The sequence below is a fragment of the Neomonachus schauinslandi genome, chromosome 1, assembly GCF_002201575.2.
Source record: "Neomonachus schauinslandi chromosome 1, ASM220157v2, whole genome shotgun sequence".
NCBI lineage: Eukaryota > Metazoa > Chordata > Mammalia > Carnivora > Phocidae > Neomonachus > Neomonachus schauinslandi.
The window spans coordinates 65,829,058-65,845,803 of NC_058403.1; the positions used below are offsets into that span (position 1 = coordinate 65,829,058).

The window sequence follows — 16,746 nt, forward strand, 5'->3', positions numbered from 1 at the left end:
CTAAAAACGTGTGCATCTTGCCACATATAAATTGTGCTTCAATTTAAAAAAAGTGTGGGTGGGGGAAAGAATCCCACATGGAACTCCAAATATATGCAAACCAGATGGGAACTGGGAACTCCCCAGCCAAAGAGATCTAGTTTGGAGAGGAGGAAACTCTATGCCTGCCCCAGGAGTTTGGCTGAGCCCTAAGGGCTCACTCTTTTTATTCCCTTCTGTCCACTCTGTTTTGCTACACAGCAGTTCAGGCATGAAACTCTGACAACGAGCTCCCTCTCAAAAAAAAAAAAAATATCCACTCCTACCAAGCATTTTGTAAGCTGGGTCAACTTTTTGCAAGTTTGAAGTTCAAAGTCACAGAAAGCGGTTTCATCATAAAGTACAGGCTGGCTCTCTTGACACCTGGCTAGCTGAACTGTCTCCCCTTCTCTCTGAATGCAGAATAAAAACTGCTTTTCTCAAGCCAAAATGCCAGCCAACACCCAGATCAGAGAGTCACAGCTTTCTCCCCAGAAGGCCTGGACAAGGAAATTCTTTCATAAGAATAGAGCACTCCTTCTGAAAGGAATTCTTTCAGAGAACTCCCTCTTCTCTGTGCTTAGCCACACCACTCTAGTTGAAGCAAAAAGCAGAGGCAAAGCATTTATGGGTAGCTAACTGTTCTTTCCCCTTCCCCCATTTCCTCTCACCCTCGCCTCCAGGCCCCGGGGGACCTCTGAGAAACCTTTAGAGTCCCTTGAGGGCAATTTGAAAACCACTGAACTAACTTGGGTGCAGGAAAGACTGACAAAAATTGAGTTTGAGAAAGAAGACATTTGCCCTGCAAATGTATGAAGTTGGTGTAGAGCAGCGAGAGCAGAGATTCTAGTTACATGAGTGTTGATGGCACTGGACTCTTTGGGGGTCTGCATGGTCACAGGCAGCCACCCACCAACTGCCTCAACAGCCCACGTGCATCTCCAACATAAAAAAATCCACTGGACAGGGGCTGCTGGCCCCCAACTCTCCTCCCCTCCACTGAAACTTCCTTACCTTCCTCCCGGATCTTCCTCCCACCTCCCACTGTCACGGCCCCTCCTCCAGGTCTACCCTGATTTTAATGGCAGGACTGACATGACTTTCCTCAATCGCAGTGTTGGCCAACCCCTCCTTGAGGGCTGGTTCTGCAGTTTTCCACAAGGCACTTGTCCATCCCTAATGATCACAAGGGAAGCCTGAGTTTTGTAGTCCTCTGAAAGGTATGAGAAACTTATTCGTATCATTTATAAAAAGTAACTAGTTATTTTATGAGAAAATAATTGGGTTTGCCAAACAAGTCTTAATCCTATCAAAGTTCATCAGAAAATTGCTTAAGTATGTTATCAAGAAAGCTAATTTCTTCCCAGAAAGAAATTATAAATTATGTAATACAAAAAAAGCTCTGTCCTAGACCATATTTGAAAAATAATTGTATTTCATGGTAGCTAACATCTGACTACTATGGGAGAGGCTCTTGTGCTTCTTAGTGAAGTAACAAGACAGAAGTTTAAATTATTGTTGACTGACTAAGATGGAATCAATTCAAATTCAAGTTAAGAAAATATTAGAGGAAGCAGTATAAAAGCAAGACCAAGAGACACATCAACAAGGTGTTTAAAAGGTAGTGCTTTTTTACCTCAGCTTTTTTTTGAGGGGGTATAACTTACATACAATAAAGTCCACCCATGTTAAGTGTATAATCTGATGAATTTTGGTAATTGTGTACCATTGATATCCACCACCACAATCACACCACTATAGAACAGTTCAGTTCCATCTCCTGAAAACATTTCCTGTGCCTGTTTGCAGTAGATCCTCTCTCCCACTCCCAGCCAGCGGCAACCTCTAGTCTCTTTTTGTCACTTTAATTTTTATTAACAGAGATATTAATTTTTGTGCTTTTCTTTTCTGCACTTCCTTCTCTGTGACTCTTCCCTATCAGAGACATCCATACTACCTTGAGAAGAGCTAGGATGGTATAGTAGAAATGCAAAGACAAAAGCAATATTTGCTTTGGGTCAGTTTTTGCTTCTAAAAGAAATTTTTGAGAACCAACAGGTTCTCAAAGGTTTTGAATACCCAAGAGTACCAGGCATAGACTCTAGAAAGAGAACAGAAGATATGCTGCTTACCCCACGCCTGACCACTAGGGAGATTAGATAAGTACCACCTGAACTAGTTGGTGAACAGAGAGGCAGAAACTGACTGTGGCCTTGAAAAAAGGTTAAAGGCCTGGATATGAGAGAACCTGACTTAGAAAGGTCACAGGAAGATGTCAAGGACTATCTATGGCCAGAGCTAAGTCTTAAGATGACTTGTGGCCTCTTGATTGAATACCATGTCATTCACCTTTGCTATTTTTCTCAATACATGGATCAGGGCATTCCATGCGCATCCATCTGCATAGCACCCCTTAGCTTATCCAGTAAGACAACCACCTAGCTCCAAAAATTTGTCAAGCACCTGCCAAACTTTATAAAGAATGAAGCTCCTTTCTAATATATAATTTATATATTACATATTAATTAATTATAATATGAAAGTATTAATGTGTAATATAATAATATAAAACAGTCTCCAAAATATATTGTTAGGGATAAAGCAAAGCATATAATAAGGATAAGTAGGGTACCATTTGTACCATTTATAGAAGAAAAGTATATACATATGTATATGTATGTGTGTAGTTAATTATTTATATATCTGTACATGTAAAGAATATCTCTGAAGGATACAGAAGCTGGTGACAATAGTCTTTAGAGAATAGAAGGGTGGCTGAGGAATAGAGTGGGTGAAGAATTCCTTATACTGTAAACTCTTTTGTTCCTTTTGAATATTCTTATCATGTGTACATGTTATATATTCCAACAATTGAATAAAATAATGCAGATAAATATTCACATAAAGCAGCAATTTTGCTTCTAGATAATTTCCCTCCAGAAGCTGTCACACATGGACAAAAGGGAAAAAAATGCAATATTGTTTATAAGGGTAATAAACGAGAAACAACCAAAGTCTTCATCAGTAGGGGAATAAGTATGTAAATGCGGAATAGCATATAGTAGTTAGATAGATTAGATGATAGATAGATAGATGATGATGATAGATAGATAGATAGATGATAGATAGATCAATCTATCATCAAATAACAGTTAAAGGAAATAAACTAGATTGATCTATCTGTGTGTCAACATGGAACAACTCAAAAACATGTTGAGCAGGAAAAAAGCATATATAGAGTATATGTTTAGCATACAACTTAAATAAATTTTAAAAAACACACTAAGTAAATGTATGAAATGGGCTAGAAGGATATCAAACTCACAGTGTAGTTTACCTCTGTGGAGGGCAAAGTTGGGGGGCGGGGGATGGGAATGGGAGACTGGTAATATTGATTTTCTTAAAAACAACTACCAAAAAAAAAAAAAAAGAAAGAAAGAAAGAAGAAAAAGAAGAAAAGGAAAGGAAAGGAAAGGAAAAAGGGAAAGTAGGTAAGATAAAATGTTAAAAGTTTTAAATCTGGGTGATAGGAATATAGGTGCTTGTTGTTTTACTCTTTGTGTTTTTCTACAGTTCTAGAAATGTAAAAACAAACAAACAGTAAAATACAAATATCCAGCCAAGGTTCTCCAGACAGACACTTTTACTTTCTTTATAAAGTCAAGTAAATTCTAAACAATCAGCCTTGACATTATTAATAAATATACCTTTAAAATATAAAATTTAGTATTAGAGGTTTAAAACAGTGGGAAACTCTGGTCGTGGCTCCAGATTTCATTCCTCAGATGCACCAGGATGGAATCATTGTCCAAGAGAATGCAGGGAAGTCTGACTCCCTGTGATGACGTAGTTGACTCTCTGGGCACACCCATTTGTTCATCCTCAGCACTCATTCTCCCAAATTCCTACTGGCACACTCTGTTGAGGAAGCAGCATGGCTTGCAAGCTTCAAGACATATTCATTTTCCCTGTGCCTTTTTGCTCTTTGTGAAAAAGAAAACCTTCTGGAGGCGGAGCTTATTGAGCAACACCCTCTTTAAAAACCAGAGTCTCCACGCTTCCTTGATCACTTCAGTTCCAGCATCCTGCCTAGCAAAGAAGCAATTAGCCAAAATGATACCTGGAGGCTTAACTGAAGCCAAACCTGCCACTCCAGAAATCCAGGAGATTGCTAACAAGGTGAGTTGGTGTATCTCATGAAAAGGATTGATCCAAAATCTTGGTTCCTAGATGGGCTGTGTTAAGCGTGTGGGTGAACATGAAAACCAGAAGAACATTGGAAATGTGTGGTTTTGTTCAGGCTTCCTTACAACTAAAAACCTTTTCAGTTGAAACCTCTAATAATCCCAACTATGAGAGTGATCTTGAACAAGTAACACCCCTTCTCTGAGCCTCAGTTTCCCCATTTATAAAAGAATTTATATTGGGTCATCTTTATAGGCTTACAGTGTATGATTCTAGGATTACTAATTCAGTTTCTGATGAAGCTTCTAATCTTACCAAATGGAGCCAACATGTAATTAAAGTCTGAGGTTGTTAACAATTTGACAAACTAAACTTCATGCGCTCTGTGTGGAAATTTTTTTAAATGGGTTAAATGAAGAACAATATTGCAAAGACAATCCACTTACAAACTTCCTGCCAATCTGACTAAATAGAAAAAAGTTTAGTCTCTTTGTATATAGAAGATGATTAAACTAGTAGGGAAGGGGAGTGACATTGTCTGTGGTGATTCTGAAATTGATAATGGTGAAAACAGAACTCAATGTTTTTAGCAAGTTGATACATTTTTCTAAGTGTTGTTTGATTAGCTATCACCTATATGATAAAATTTTATTATACTGCATATTTTATGAAAGAAAATATATATAAATTACCATTTTAGGTTTGTAAATTGTTGCCCTATTTTCTTGTATCATTCTTCGTTTTTTTTCTCTCTGAAACTTCATTCTATGACACTGGCAAACAAGACTGGCCTCTCGTGTAAGTGAAAGATAGGATTTCTATGTTAGGGCTCTGGAATGCTCTCTAGAGATGCAATGTCTGGAATTCTATCACTCATTCTTTGGGGGTAAATGTTTCCTTTTCAAGAGTTCTTTTAAAAAATAGATACTTTGGAGCTTTTCTTTCTTGCAAAGGGTAATGTTAAGTCATTAATACCTTTATTTGAGGTCAGTATTCTCAAATTTCAATGTACAGGTTAGTATTCGCAAACTTCAATGTACGCATACATTACCTAGGGGGTCTTGTTAAAATGCAGATTCTGACTCAGTAGATATGGCTGGGGTGGGCCTGATAACCTGTATTTCTAGCCAGCTCCCAGGTGATGCCCATGCTTCTGTCCATGACATCACTGGCCTGCAAATCTGGAGATACATAAATCCAAGAGGTCTATGGGAGATGGGCTTTCTAAAAGCAGAGCACTGGGGGCACCTGGGTGGTACAGTCGGTTGAGCCTCTGACTCTTGGTTTCAGCTCAGGTCATGATCTCAGGGTTCTGAGATTGAGCCCTGCATCAGGCTCCGTGCTCAGCACAGAGTCTGCTTAAGACTCTCTCCCTCTCCCTCTGCCCCTCTCCCTGCTGTCTCTCTCTCAAATAAATAGATAAATCTTTTTAAAAAATAAATAAATAATGAAAGCAGAGCACTGCAAAAAAATTCTCAATTCTGTTTGTGAGATGAAGATCACACCTCTTGCTCTGCTGATATCAGAGCTGTAAGGACTACACAAGGTGATGTGCATAACAGTGACTTGAAAACAAGAAAGAAATATGCATAGGTGGGGCATCACAGTTTTTCGCTTCAAATTTCTGCCCGAAATTACCCATGACCCTGGAAGATCCCCCTGAGACTCTCCAGGAACCGGAGCTATAAGGGAGATGGGGAATAACAGAGATTCCATATAGAGAGAGTGTGCAGAAAATTTTAAAAAGCCTATCTTGGTTAGCAAGAATAATTTTTTTAGTAAGAAGCTATAAGAAGGCCTTGCATTGTTAAAAACAACCATCTGTGAACCACATCTTAAATTATGAAATTAATTTGAAAGTGTGTTTCTTGCTGCTCACCTCAGGCTCCAACCCTGTCGAGGAGGTAGAATAAGAGATAGGTATTAACAATAGCTACATCACTCCAGAAAGTTGCATTGCAGTTGGTCTTCCTAACCCCTGGTGCAGGGAAGGAAATCATCATGTCCATATCTCAGATGAGATTTCAAACTGAGATTCAAAGAGGTTAATATCTGCCTAGTTAAGAAGCTAGCCTATCTTCAGATTTTTGACCACCTGCCTCTTCCTCTATACAGTGGCAGGAACATGGAGAAGCATGTGGGTTGAGGGAAATACATGGTATGGCAAATTGCCTTCTCTGTGAGAGCAGCCAGCCTCAGATTTCAATCAATTTGAGAAATGAATATCAATGAACCATTTCTTGACTATCTCTTAGGTGTCCAGCATTGTGTTAAATGTTATAGAAGATACATAAGGACTTTAAGACATGGCCCCTGCCCTCAAGGGGTTTAGAGTCCATTTAGAGAAGTCAAGATAATTGGAACATAATAAAACAATCTCCAATTAGGAACATTTTTTAAATCATAGGTTGGGGACCAGGAAGGACATTAGAGTTTGCCCATCAAAGCTCCTAACTTTCAAGTGAATAATTACTGTGTAGTAGTTCAGCTTCACGGGTATTAAGCTCCCAGTTATCATCTGGCTCCCCTCTCCCAGGAGAACCTTAGGGGACAATTCCCAATTAAGTATTAGAAGGCAGAAGAATGGTCAGTTTAGGAAGCACTTTCCCATCCATGATAAAATTTATCTCCCTACAAACAACCCCAAGAGGCAGGTATTACCAAAACCACCTGTAGGTGAAGAAATATAATCAATACCTTCTCCAAGATTATAGAATTAGTTAGGTGCCCAGAGTCAGGTAAACGGGTAAGTGTTGGTAGTCATACACTTAGTATTATCTGAGGTGGTCCCAAGGAAGACCACCACTACCTGTCATTTACCTTGTAATTTTATCCCTTTGATTCTTTAATGTATTCTAATTTTTTTAAAAATCACCTGCTAAAATGCAGGTATTCTTAGAGGAGCTGAGGTTTATCAGCTTTCCCTGTCCTTAATAGAGAGCTTCTTAGTGGAATGCCAGCTGAAGGAAGAACTCCATTTGGGAAAGAAGGGAAGGAAGGGAAGGCCATCTCATAGAGAGGGGAAAGCATCAAAAGAAAAATGAGAACTGCAGGTTCAAGGAATTTGAAATGAAAGAGGGAGAAGCCTGGGTGGCTCTGTAGGTTAAGTGTCTGCCTTCGGCTCGGGTCAGGATCCCAGAGTTCTGGGATTGAGTCCTGCATCGGGCTCCCTGCTCAGCGGGAAGCCTGCTTCTCCCTCTGCCTCTGCCTACCACTCCCCTGCTTGTGCTCTCTCTCTCTGATAAATAAATGAATAAATAAATAAGTAAACAAACATAAAAAAATAAAAGAGGGATGTTGGATGAGGTCAGAAAGAGAAGAAAATCAAACAAAGAGCTTGGGTTTGAGGAGACTTGAACATTTCTGAAGGCAGGAGAAAAGAGTGTCCCCATTCTGAAGATAACAGAGACTGAATGGTAGGTGTGTATCACGTATCACTAAAGGATATAAATGGTACTTGGGTCCTGAGTACACGTGAAAGAAATCCTGTTTCCCAGGAGTCTCTGTATTACTTGAGGGTCTCTGCTATCCTCTTCTATCCCCTTTTCTTTCTGGGAAGACAAGGTGTCATGAAGAAAAACAACCCTGGTTTCTTCATTCAGAAAACATTATGTACACAGTACTGTGTGAATTGCTATAGGGACAGAAGGGACACAAAGATGGTTCTTGCCTTTAGAGAAATTTACAAAATAGATAGAAGATAAGAGATACACACAAGGAAATAAAGAGCTATACTTGGCCTGAGCATTGGGATGGTAATTCCAGAGTATGTTTACGTGCAGGAAAGAGCTGTTATTTCAATAATTATTTTCAGAAATGAGGGCTATTATTATGCATGCACAGGTAGATACACACAACACACACACGTACATGTGCGCACGCGCACGCACACACATGCACACACGCACACACACACACACACACACCCCTAAGTCAAACCTAATTGCTAAATGCCATTCCTGGAATCCACACAGACCATAACACCATACAAACACCCCCTCTGCATATCATCATGGACACCACATCCCGGAGCTTAGCATGTCATAGCTGTCACTCACCCACACATTTGTGTTCTCTCTGACCAAAGCCTCCTCATCAATCACGTCTCCCACTGCCCCACACCCAGAGAACCTGCCATTCAGCCACACCACAATCTTTCAGGCCCTCACCCTCCCATCTTCATCATCAGAACATGCGTAGGCCCACTTGAGTGTTCATCCAGACTGGACCCATGATGGGTGGCTTCATGCACACTTCCACCCCTGATTTCTGTGTATCTCATGAAATTCTGGCATTCTAGTCCTCAATTAGAGATCACTCCCATTGCCACCAGTTCCTCTTCAGCTTCTGCTCCAGGTTCAGAGAACTTTGCTCAAGGAAGTTGCAGAACCACAGAAACTCAGTACAAATCTATGAATGCATGCCAGCAAACAACCACAACAGGACCCTAGGGTTGCCAAAACATTCTTTCAGTGACATTCCGTTGGCCCTTTCCTAGAAACCCCGGAGAGGTGGACCTGGGTCTTCTCTCTCCTTGGTTTCTCAATCCCTCCCATCCCCTTGGCCCCTCCAGCCAGTGTCTCAGTTCGTTCTCTTAAAAGATTACAGTCATCTGGTACAAGAACACTCCCAATTTCCTTATCCCTTGCCGGATCTCATTCTTCCCTCCAGTCTAAGACTCTGCCCTTCCTCTCTTATGTGGAGTGCTATCATTTCTTGCATACCAGGTGCCTTGCCCCCTACTTGCCCCTTCCCTCAAATACGTAGTCAGATGACAAATGTCTATAAGTCACTTCTCATCAGTCCCACTATACTTTCATGCCATACCCAAACTCTCCTTCCTTACTCTGTAAAACATCCCAAAATATGGCCTACCTATGTTGCCACTATCACCTTTCTATCCATTCCTCTTTAAGTTATACATAGTCCAATGTTTCTGCAGAATGATTATAGATAGGGAAAATGCCTTGGTGTTGGGTGCAGCGTGGCTCAAATCCTCAGATCCCAGAGAACTAATAACAACTCACCTAGATTCATGCTCTGCAACCGTAAAAATATCTTGAACAGCTCTAGGGTAATTGTATTTTACCAGCTGCTCCTCCCTGAAAGCATCCTTCCCCTGGCTGGGGCCCGAGTAACAAACCCTTACTGTTTCTTCCAGCATCTCAGCCACCACCATGCATGGCAGGCTGGGGAAGGTGAACACCAACTGTGTTCAGCTCAAGGTCTGTCTATGGACCACCAGGTCCCAGACCACCACTCCTAGCTGGCCTCCACCCTCCCAGCACCCATCCCTGGGGGGTCTTTCAGCACCAAGCTGCCTTCTGAAAATTAAGGTTTCACTGACCAGTTCCTTCCTATTCTGCCCCCTTTCCTGCTTCTCCGCTTAAGACCTCATCACCCCAGGTTCATAACATCCAACATTAGAAGAATACCAGTCTGTTCTACTGGCAAGAGAGAGCAAGGCTACAGGTTATAAGTACAGTGAACCTGAAATCGCGGCACACAGTCTGAGGGTGCCGGTGCACTTACCAAAACAAACCAGGACATTGGAAATCTGCTCTCTTGTGGAAAATTCTGGACTTGTAGACTTCACAGATGCAGTGGAAAGGTTACAGATTTGATCTATTTTTTAGGACAAATAGAAATAAAATTTTCTGGGGCACCTGGGTGGCTCAGTTGGTTAAGCGACTGCCTTCAGCTCAGGTCATGATCCTGGAGTCCTGGGATCGAGTCCCGCATCGGGCTCCCTGCTCGGCGGGGAGTCTGCTTCTCCCTCTGACCCTCCCCCCTCTCATGTGCTCTCGCTCTCTCTCTCTCATTCTCGCTCTCTCAAATGAATAAATAAAATCTTTAAAAAAATAAATAAAATAAAATTTTCTGATATGTGGTAAAACAAACAAACAAACAACAACAACAAAAAAACATGACCAAAAGACTGGAGACCAGAAGGAATACAGATCATTGCAACAGATAAATCAGATACTTAAACTATCAGGCAAGGGATGGAAAACCTTAAATAACTGTAATTAATAATTTTTCAGCCTTAAGCAGTCATGTTTTCCTCACAGCCTCAGGTCCCTCATTTGTAAAATGAGGTTTAAATAGATAATTTTGGGTTTAGAGATTAACCCTTTCCAACTCAGCTCCTAACTTGACTGGTACCCAGCGTTAGCTCAGAAAGGCTAGACAGGGGAAGCAATAGGACAGTAACTCCTCTCCTTACTTGACTTCTCTCTGCACTCCTGTCTACCTTTTTTCCCTCTTTCCTGCACCCCACCTCTTCCCATTTCTGTTTTTGTTTTTTTTGTTTTTTTGTTTTCCTCATGATTTGTCTTCTTCCTTTCTCCACTTTGGAGCTTCATTTTCCATCTCAAGAAAGCAATAGCACATTCTTCCCATCTATTCAGAAAGTCACAGGAGAAATAGGTGGTGGTCCATGAGGTGTTGTACCCTCAAAAGTGGTCTGAGAACTCAAGAGTTGCAAAATGTTTACATCTTTGAAAACCAGTTCTGGTACTCAAACCGAGGGGCCAATAGAAAAGGATTCAATATGTCTGCCTACTGATGGGAAGGACTGAATGGCTGTGGGAGAACCTAGATGCACAGGATGCCTGCCTGAAACACGTAGAATGCTTTAGTGAAGGGAAGGGAGGCAACTTCCCAATAAACAAGGCGTATCGAACATACACACCTATTTTCTTTTTCCTCTAAATGATAGGAAAAGATTAGGGGGGAAAGGGCACAAAACCACACATAGAAGGACAACAGGAGATAGGCAAACACCACCTCAGAAATACTGACCAAACCTTGGAAGATGGAAAACAGATAAACGATGGAAAATGACTGGGCCACTTAGATGGAGCCCAACCATAGAGGGGAGTGATGAGCCAGCAGCAAGCGGATTCATGGTGCAGAATTCCAAAATGGCTCAAGCACTAGCAATGCCAGAAACGTATGAAGATGAGAGTGAGGCATGGGGCTAATCCAGGAGAACTGATAGCAGATCTGTTTGAGGAGCAGTTAGGCCACCCCCAGATCCTTCCCTTTCACTATCTTCCAAGCTAGCAGAATTCTGGAGATTTACTCTTAACAGAAGGTGAGTCAGAGAGAACACAGTGAAAACTAGAAATATCAGGCTCAGCTGATGGCAGGAATGAAGGACCGATACTGAAAACTGGTAGATCCAGTAAAAGTTCACATATTGAATTTGAGACTCTCCATTCCCTTGTCATGTCGGGTTCAGGCATGCTGGCACCAAAGCTTATAATCTCTCTGTAGTAGACAGAATGGTGGCCAATATCCTAATCCCTGAATCCTATAAATGTGCTATCTTACATGGCAAAGGAAATTGCAGATGTGATTAAATCAAGGATCTTGAGATATACTATACTATTTTTGCAACTTTGAGTCTGAAATTACTTCAAAATAAAAAAAAATTTAAGTGAAATAGTAATTATTGCTCTATTTTTATTAATCAAAGACATATATATCAGAGTTTTACTAGTGAAAATGTTACCATATTGTCATATTACCACACTGAGTTGATGCAAATTCAGCCTAAAGCAACAAAATTTAACATTTTAGTTAGCCCATGTAATCTTATTAAAGGTAGGTCTTTTCTTTTCCTTGAAATACTGAAAATAGCTCTCGTTATCATGTTTGAGCATCTTTAGAAGCACAAGGTTCCCAGACTTGTAAATCACATAAATGGAGTCCATTATAGCTTTAATAATGTATTTCCTCTTTTCTCTTCTTAAGGTTAAACCTCAGCTTGAAGAAGAAACAAATGAGAGTTACCAAGAATTTGAAGCTGTAGAGTATAAAACTCAAGTGGTTGCTGGAATAAATTACTACATTAAGGTTAGAGTTCAACATCCTTGTTGGGTTCACCTTGGCACTAAAAGATACTGCATTTCCCACTTTATGTGATGTTCCCTGCACCCTTACCATATATTTTGTCCCTTCCGGTTGTCCTAAATGAAGGTGCTTCCCTAGCATGAAATCTCCCAAGTGGTAGACTCTCAAATTTGGCAGATGATGATATATTTATACCATCTGTTTCCTGTGAATTTAGAAAGGTTTCCTATATTGACTCCTTCCAAATTACAATTACAATTTACAAATTACAATTTTCAGAAATTGTATAGAAAGAGATTTCATAACGGTTCCAAGCATGCTCAGTTTGTGGCCATAGCGCTTTTTGTGTGAAGTGAGAGAATATCTCAATTGCCTGAAGGCTTGGAGCTGGACCAGATACTATCTTGAAGCTTATTCCACTCAAAGCTTTGCGATTCTATGTGTCTAAATTAAATGGATTTTAGAAATGACTTAAAGTAGTTTAAGGTGGGAAAATAACTGAAGCTACTTTTGTCCTTCACACAGCATTTTGATTAATAAAGTTTAAATAATTTTTGCAATTTGTAAGTAGATTCAATTTGTGACACTGTAGGTGTAGTTTAAAACAGTAGAGCATTTAAAATAATTTTAAGATTAATTTTATAGCTGTATCAATGAATTAAATGATGCACTATCCAGTTCTAATTGAAGAAAATGTTTGCAAAGTTGAGACGGAACCAATTCAACAAGTCAACCATAGATATTTGAGAACCATCTTCATCCTTTTGTATTGAGATGATAATTCTGATTTAATAAATAATAATAACAGACATTCAAATGTATGTACTTGGATCTTTACAAAACCATTTGACCAAGGCACAGTCTGGCTTATTTCTCTTTAACAATTAACTACTTAAGATACAAAATGTTTAAAAAATGTTTTCAGCAAAAAAATAAAATAACAGGTCCTAACCAGCTCAGCATAGGAAAATTACAACACTGGGTCATGTAAATGAATCAGCCCACTCCTATCAAATTTGAGCTCCTAGTATATGCCAGGTCCTGGGGTGGCCCACATGAATGAGATGTCACCTCATCCTCAGAAAGCAATGGCATTGTTTCCTCCCTTCTCAATCTACTTTCTTCACAGCTGAAAAAGAACTTTTTTCCAGTTAAAAATGATTTTGTTCAAAGAGAAGAAACATTCTCTCCAAATTGGGATCATTGTTTTAATAATTTACAATTAGTCCAAGTTCATAAATTTCATATATTAACCAGCTCATGTAATTCTTAAAAAGCTCATCAGAAAAATTGAAAATTTCATCCCTTAAGACCACCTGCCTGGTTAGATTTCTCCTACTGGATTACAACTCCTGACCCCAGTTCCCTCATTACTTCCTGGCTGTCTAGTTGTTGATCTCTGCTCTGAACTGCTCTCTACATTTAAGGTCTTTCTGTTGATGGGACCTTCTGTGTTCTTTTTCAAGTACCTATCAAAAGCCAGGTGGTGGAAAAATGGGGTGCAGGCTTTGGTGTCAGACAGTTCTGGGTTTGAACCCTTGTTCAACTTGTTCCATTAGTCAGTGCCTGTGTGATCACAGCCCCTCATCTTCTCTGAGCCTCAGTGTCTTTATCTGCACAATGCAGATAAAAACCTACTTTGCCAGGTGTTGTGTGAGTAAATGAGCTAGAAATTTACTGAGCACTTACAATGTGCCAGGCTCTGTTCTAAGAGCTGAGCGTGTGTTCTCTCTTTTAATCCTCTCAACAAATCTATGAGATAAGTATGATCATTTCCCTCGTGTTACTGATGAGAAAATGGAGGCCCAGGGAGATGGAGTAACTAACAAAGGTCATACAGTTATAGGAGCAGAGCCAGGGTTTGAACCCAGGTGGTCTGATGCTTAACTACTGGCTGTGCTGCTTCTAATAATGTATGCAAAGGCTGATGTCCTGTTCCAAACGCAGAATAAATGCTTTTAAAAGGTTACACTGTAGGCGAATCTGGGTGGCTCAGCTGGTTGAGCATCCAACTCTTGATCTCAGCTCAGGTCTTGATCTTAGGCTTGTGAGTTCAGGCCCCACACTGGGTTCCATGCTGGGTGTGGAACCTACATGAAAAAAAATAATAGTTATAATGTAGAGTGAAAAGAACATCAATGTTGGAGTCTAGATTTAGGTTTTGACTCTATCACTTATTAGCTAAGAAATTTATGGAAAATTACTTAATCTCTCCTAATCTGCTTCTGCATGTATAAAACTGTCATTGTTCTACCTTTGTTCAGGCCTATAGTAAGAAGTACATAAAATATTCTATATCATAGCCTCTGAATCATAGTAAACATTTGATAAATGGTATTTGTTAATTAAGAAGGGACATCAGAACATAAAAAATATTATTCTAAGACAAAACTTTTATTGTCCTAACCAAAAACAAAAGTAGAAATTCTCACCATGATATTCTAGGTCCCAGATTCATGCCCAAACTACCATTTCAATTTTCATACCAATGACTTCCCAGCAAGATCCCTTTACTTTAAAGGGACCCTAGACTGTCCATCCCCTGGTGTCTGCTCAGTCCTATCAGTGGGCATTTATAGTGTAGGTTCTAATATAGATATGGGAACCACACCTCCCAAATTTTCTAAGACAATTCTGATTTTCTCCTCCCTTCTCAAACCACGTGGCAAATAAAGTATCCCAATTTGGAAGTCAAAAAACAGAATCAATAAAGAGACTGTCACTTGTTTTCTTGCTTTGTGCATCTTTGAAAATGAAATGTACTTTCATTTGTGCCCAAGCAGTAGAGAAATTAAAATAAAATAAAATAAAAATAAAATAAAATAAAATAAAATAAAATAAATGAAGGGCTTATGCCTCTTGCCATGCCTTTAGCCTGCCCTTTCTCATAAAATAACGTGGTAGGCTTATGAAAATCAAGGGTCTAAGAATGCTGATATAGAAATACTGTTCCTGAAAACTTATTTCGGTGAGTCTTTAAGTCTGTAGATCTTTCACTTGACATAGATCCATCTGAATGAATTTCCTTTTCATTTTTTTTTTCTTTTTTTATCTTTTAGGTGCGAGTAGGTGATAATAGTTATATTCACATGAAAGTATTCAAAGGCCTTCCTGGACCAAATCCAACTTTGACACTTACTGGTTACCAGACTGACAAAAGCAAGGACGATGAGATCACAGGCTTTTAGCAGCATGTTCCAAAAGTGGTCTGATACTTTCCACTGGCTACTAACTAATGTTCCCTGCTAATAAATATAACTATCAATAAGCAAACATTCCTTTTCAAATAGATTTATTTCTTCAACTATTTCTCTTTCATTGAATTAAATAGTATTTACCTTCTCTTTCTCAAAGTCAATGTTATTGCTTTAGAGTAGGAATTCCATACAAATTGATGTCAATTGGAAATCTTATAGAAATTAGTCAGGCCCAGTGCAACTTGCTAAAGGATAAGACCACCACCACCACCACCATTCCCACCACAGGCAGGCTAGATCATGGGCTATCAGTGCCCTGTGGTAGCAGAGAATCCAATATTCCATCCCTAGCCTGACATTTTAAAATTAAATCAGGTATTTTACAAAGTATATTTATATATTGAAATAATCTCAAACTTACAGACAAGTTGCAAAAAAACTTTTTTCCCAGACATTTGAGAGTAAGTTACCTACAGTGATGCCCCATCACCAACAAATATTTTAGTGTGCATTTCCTACAAACAAGCATTTTCTCCTGAATAACTGAAATACAACCATCAAAATCAGGAAGTTAACACTGATATATTTACTAACATTTAATCCCCAGACAACATTCACCTTCCCCAAAATGTCTTTTATTGCTAAAAGCTCCAGTCCAAAACCAAGTGTTCCATTTAATTGCCATTTTTCTCTTTTCTAACACTCTATTAAGATATAATTTATATACCATATAATTCACCCAATTATACAATTCAATAGTTTTTAGTACATTTAAAAATGTGTGCAACTCCCACAGCCAATTTTAGAACATTTTCATCACCTCAAAAAGAAACCCTTTTAGCTATTATCCCCCATCCTCCTCCACATCTTCACCCCTAAGCAATCACTAATTTATTTACTTTGTCTCTAAAGATTTGCCTATTCTAGACATTCCATATGTATGAAATCACATATGGTTTTTGCAACTGGCTTCTTCCACTTAGCATAATGTTTTGGAGATTCATCTATGTTGTAGCATGTGCTGATCTTTTATTCCATTTTATGGTCAAATAATATTCAATTTTATGCATATACTACATTTTGTTCATCCACTTATCAGTTGATGGATATTTGGGTTGCTTTCACCTTTTGACTATTATGGACAATGTATAAACATTTGCACACATTTTATTTATTTATTTTTTGCCCATATATATGTTTTCATTTCTCTTGGGTAGATACCTAAGAGTGAAATTGCTGTTTCATATGGCAACTCTATATGTTTAATTGTTCAAGGAACTTACAGACTGTTTTCCAGAGTAGCTGCAACATTTTACATTCCCACCAGCAGTGTAAGATGGTTTGGATTTCTCCACATCCTGAACACTTGTTATTTTCTGCTTTTTTGAGTCTAGCCATTGTAGTGGGCATGAAGTGGTATTGTGTTATGGCTTTGATTTGCATTTTCCTGATGACAAATGATGTCAAGCATCCTTCATGATCTTAA

At 39.2% G+C, this 16,746-nt stretch overlaps 1 protein-coding gene across 1 annotated transcript; it reads left to right on the top strand.

Annotated features, from left to right (window-relative positions):
* The first annotated feature begins 4,076 nt into the window (after positions 1–4,076).
* On the top strand, positions 4,077–15,372 carry CSTA (cystatin A). Its single transcript, XM_021692474.2, has 3 exons — positions 4,077–4,197; positions 11,965–12,066; positions 15,123–15,372. The coding sequence occupies exons 1-3, from the start codon at positions 4,132–4,134 to the stop codon at positions 15,249–15,251; spliced, it is 297 nt and encodes a 98-aa protein (XP_021548149.1). The 5' UTR covers positions 4,077–4,131; the 3' UTR covers positions 15,252–15,372.
* The last annotated feature ends 1,374 nt before the right edge of the window (positions 15,373–16,746 follow it).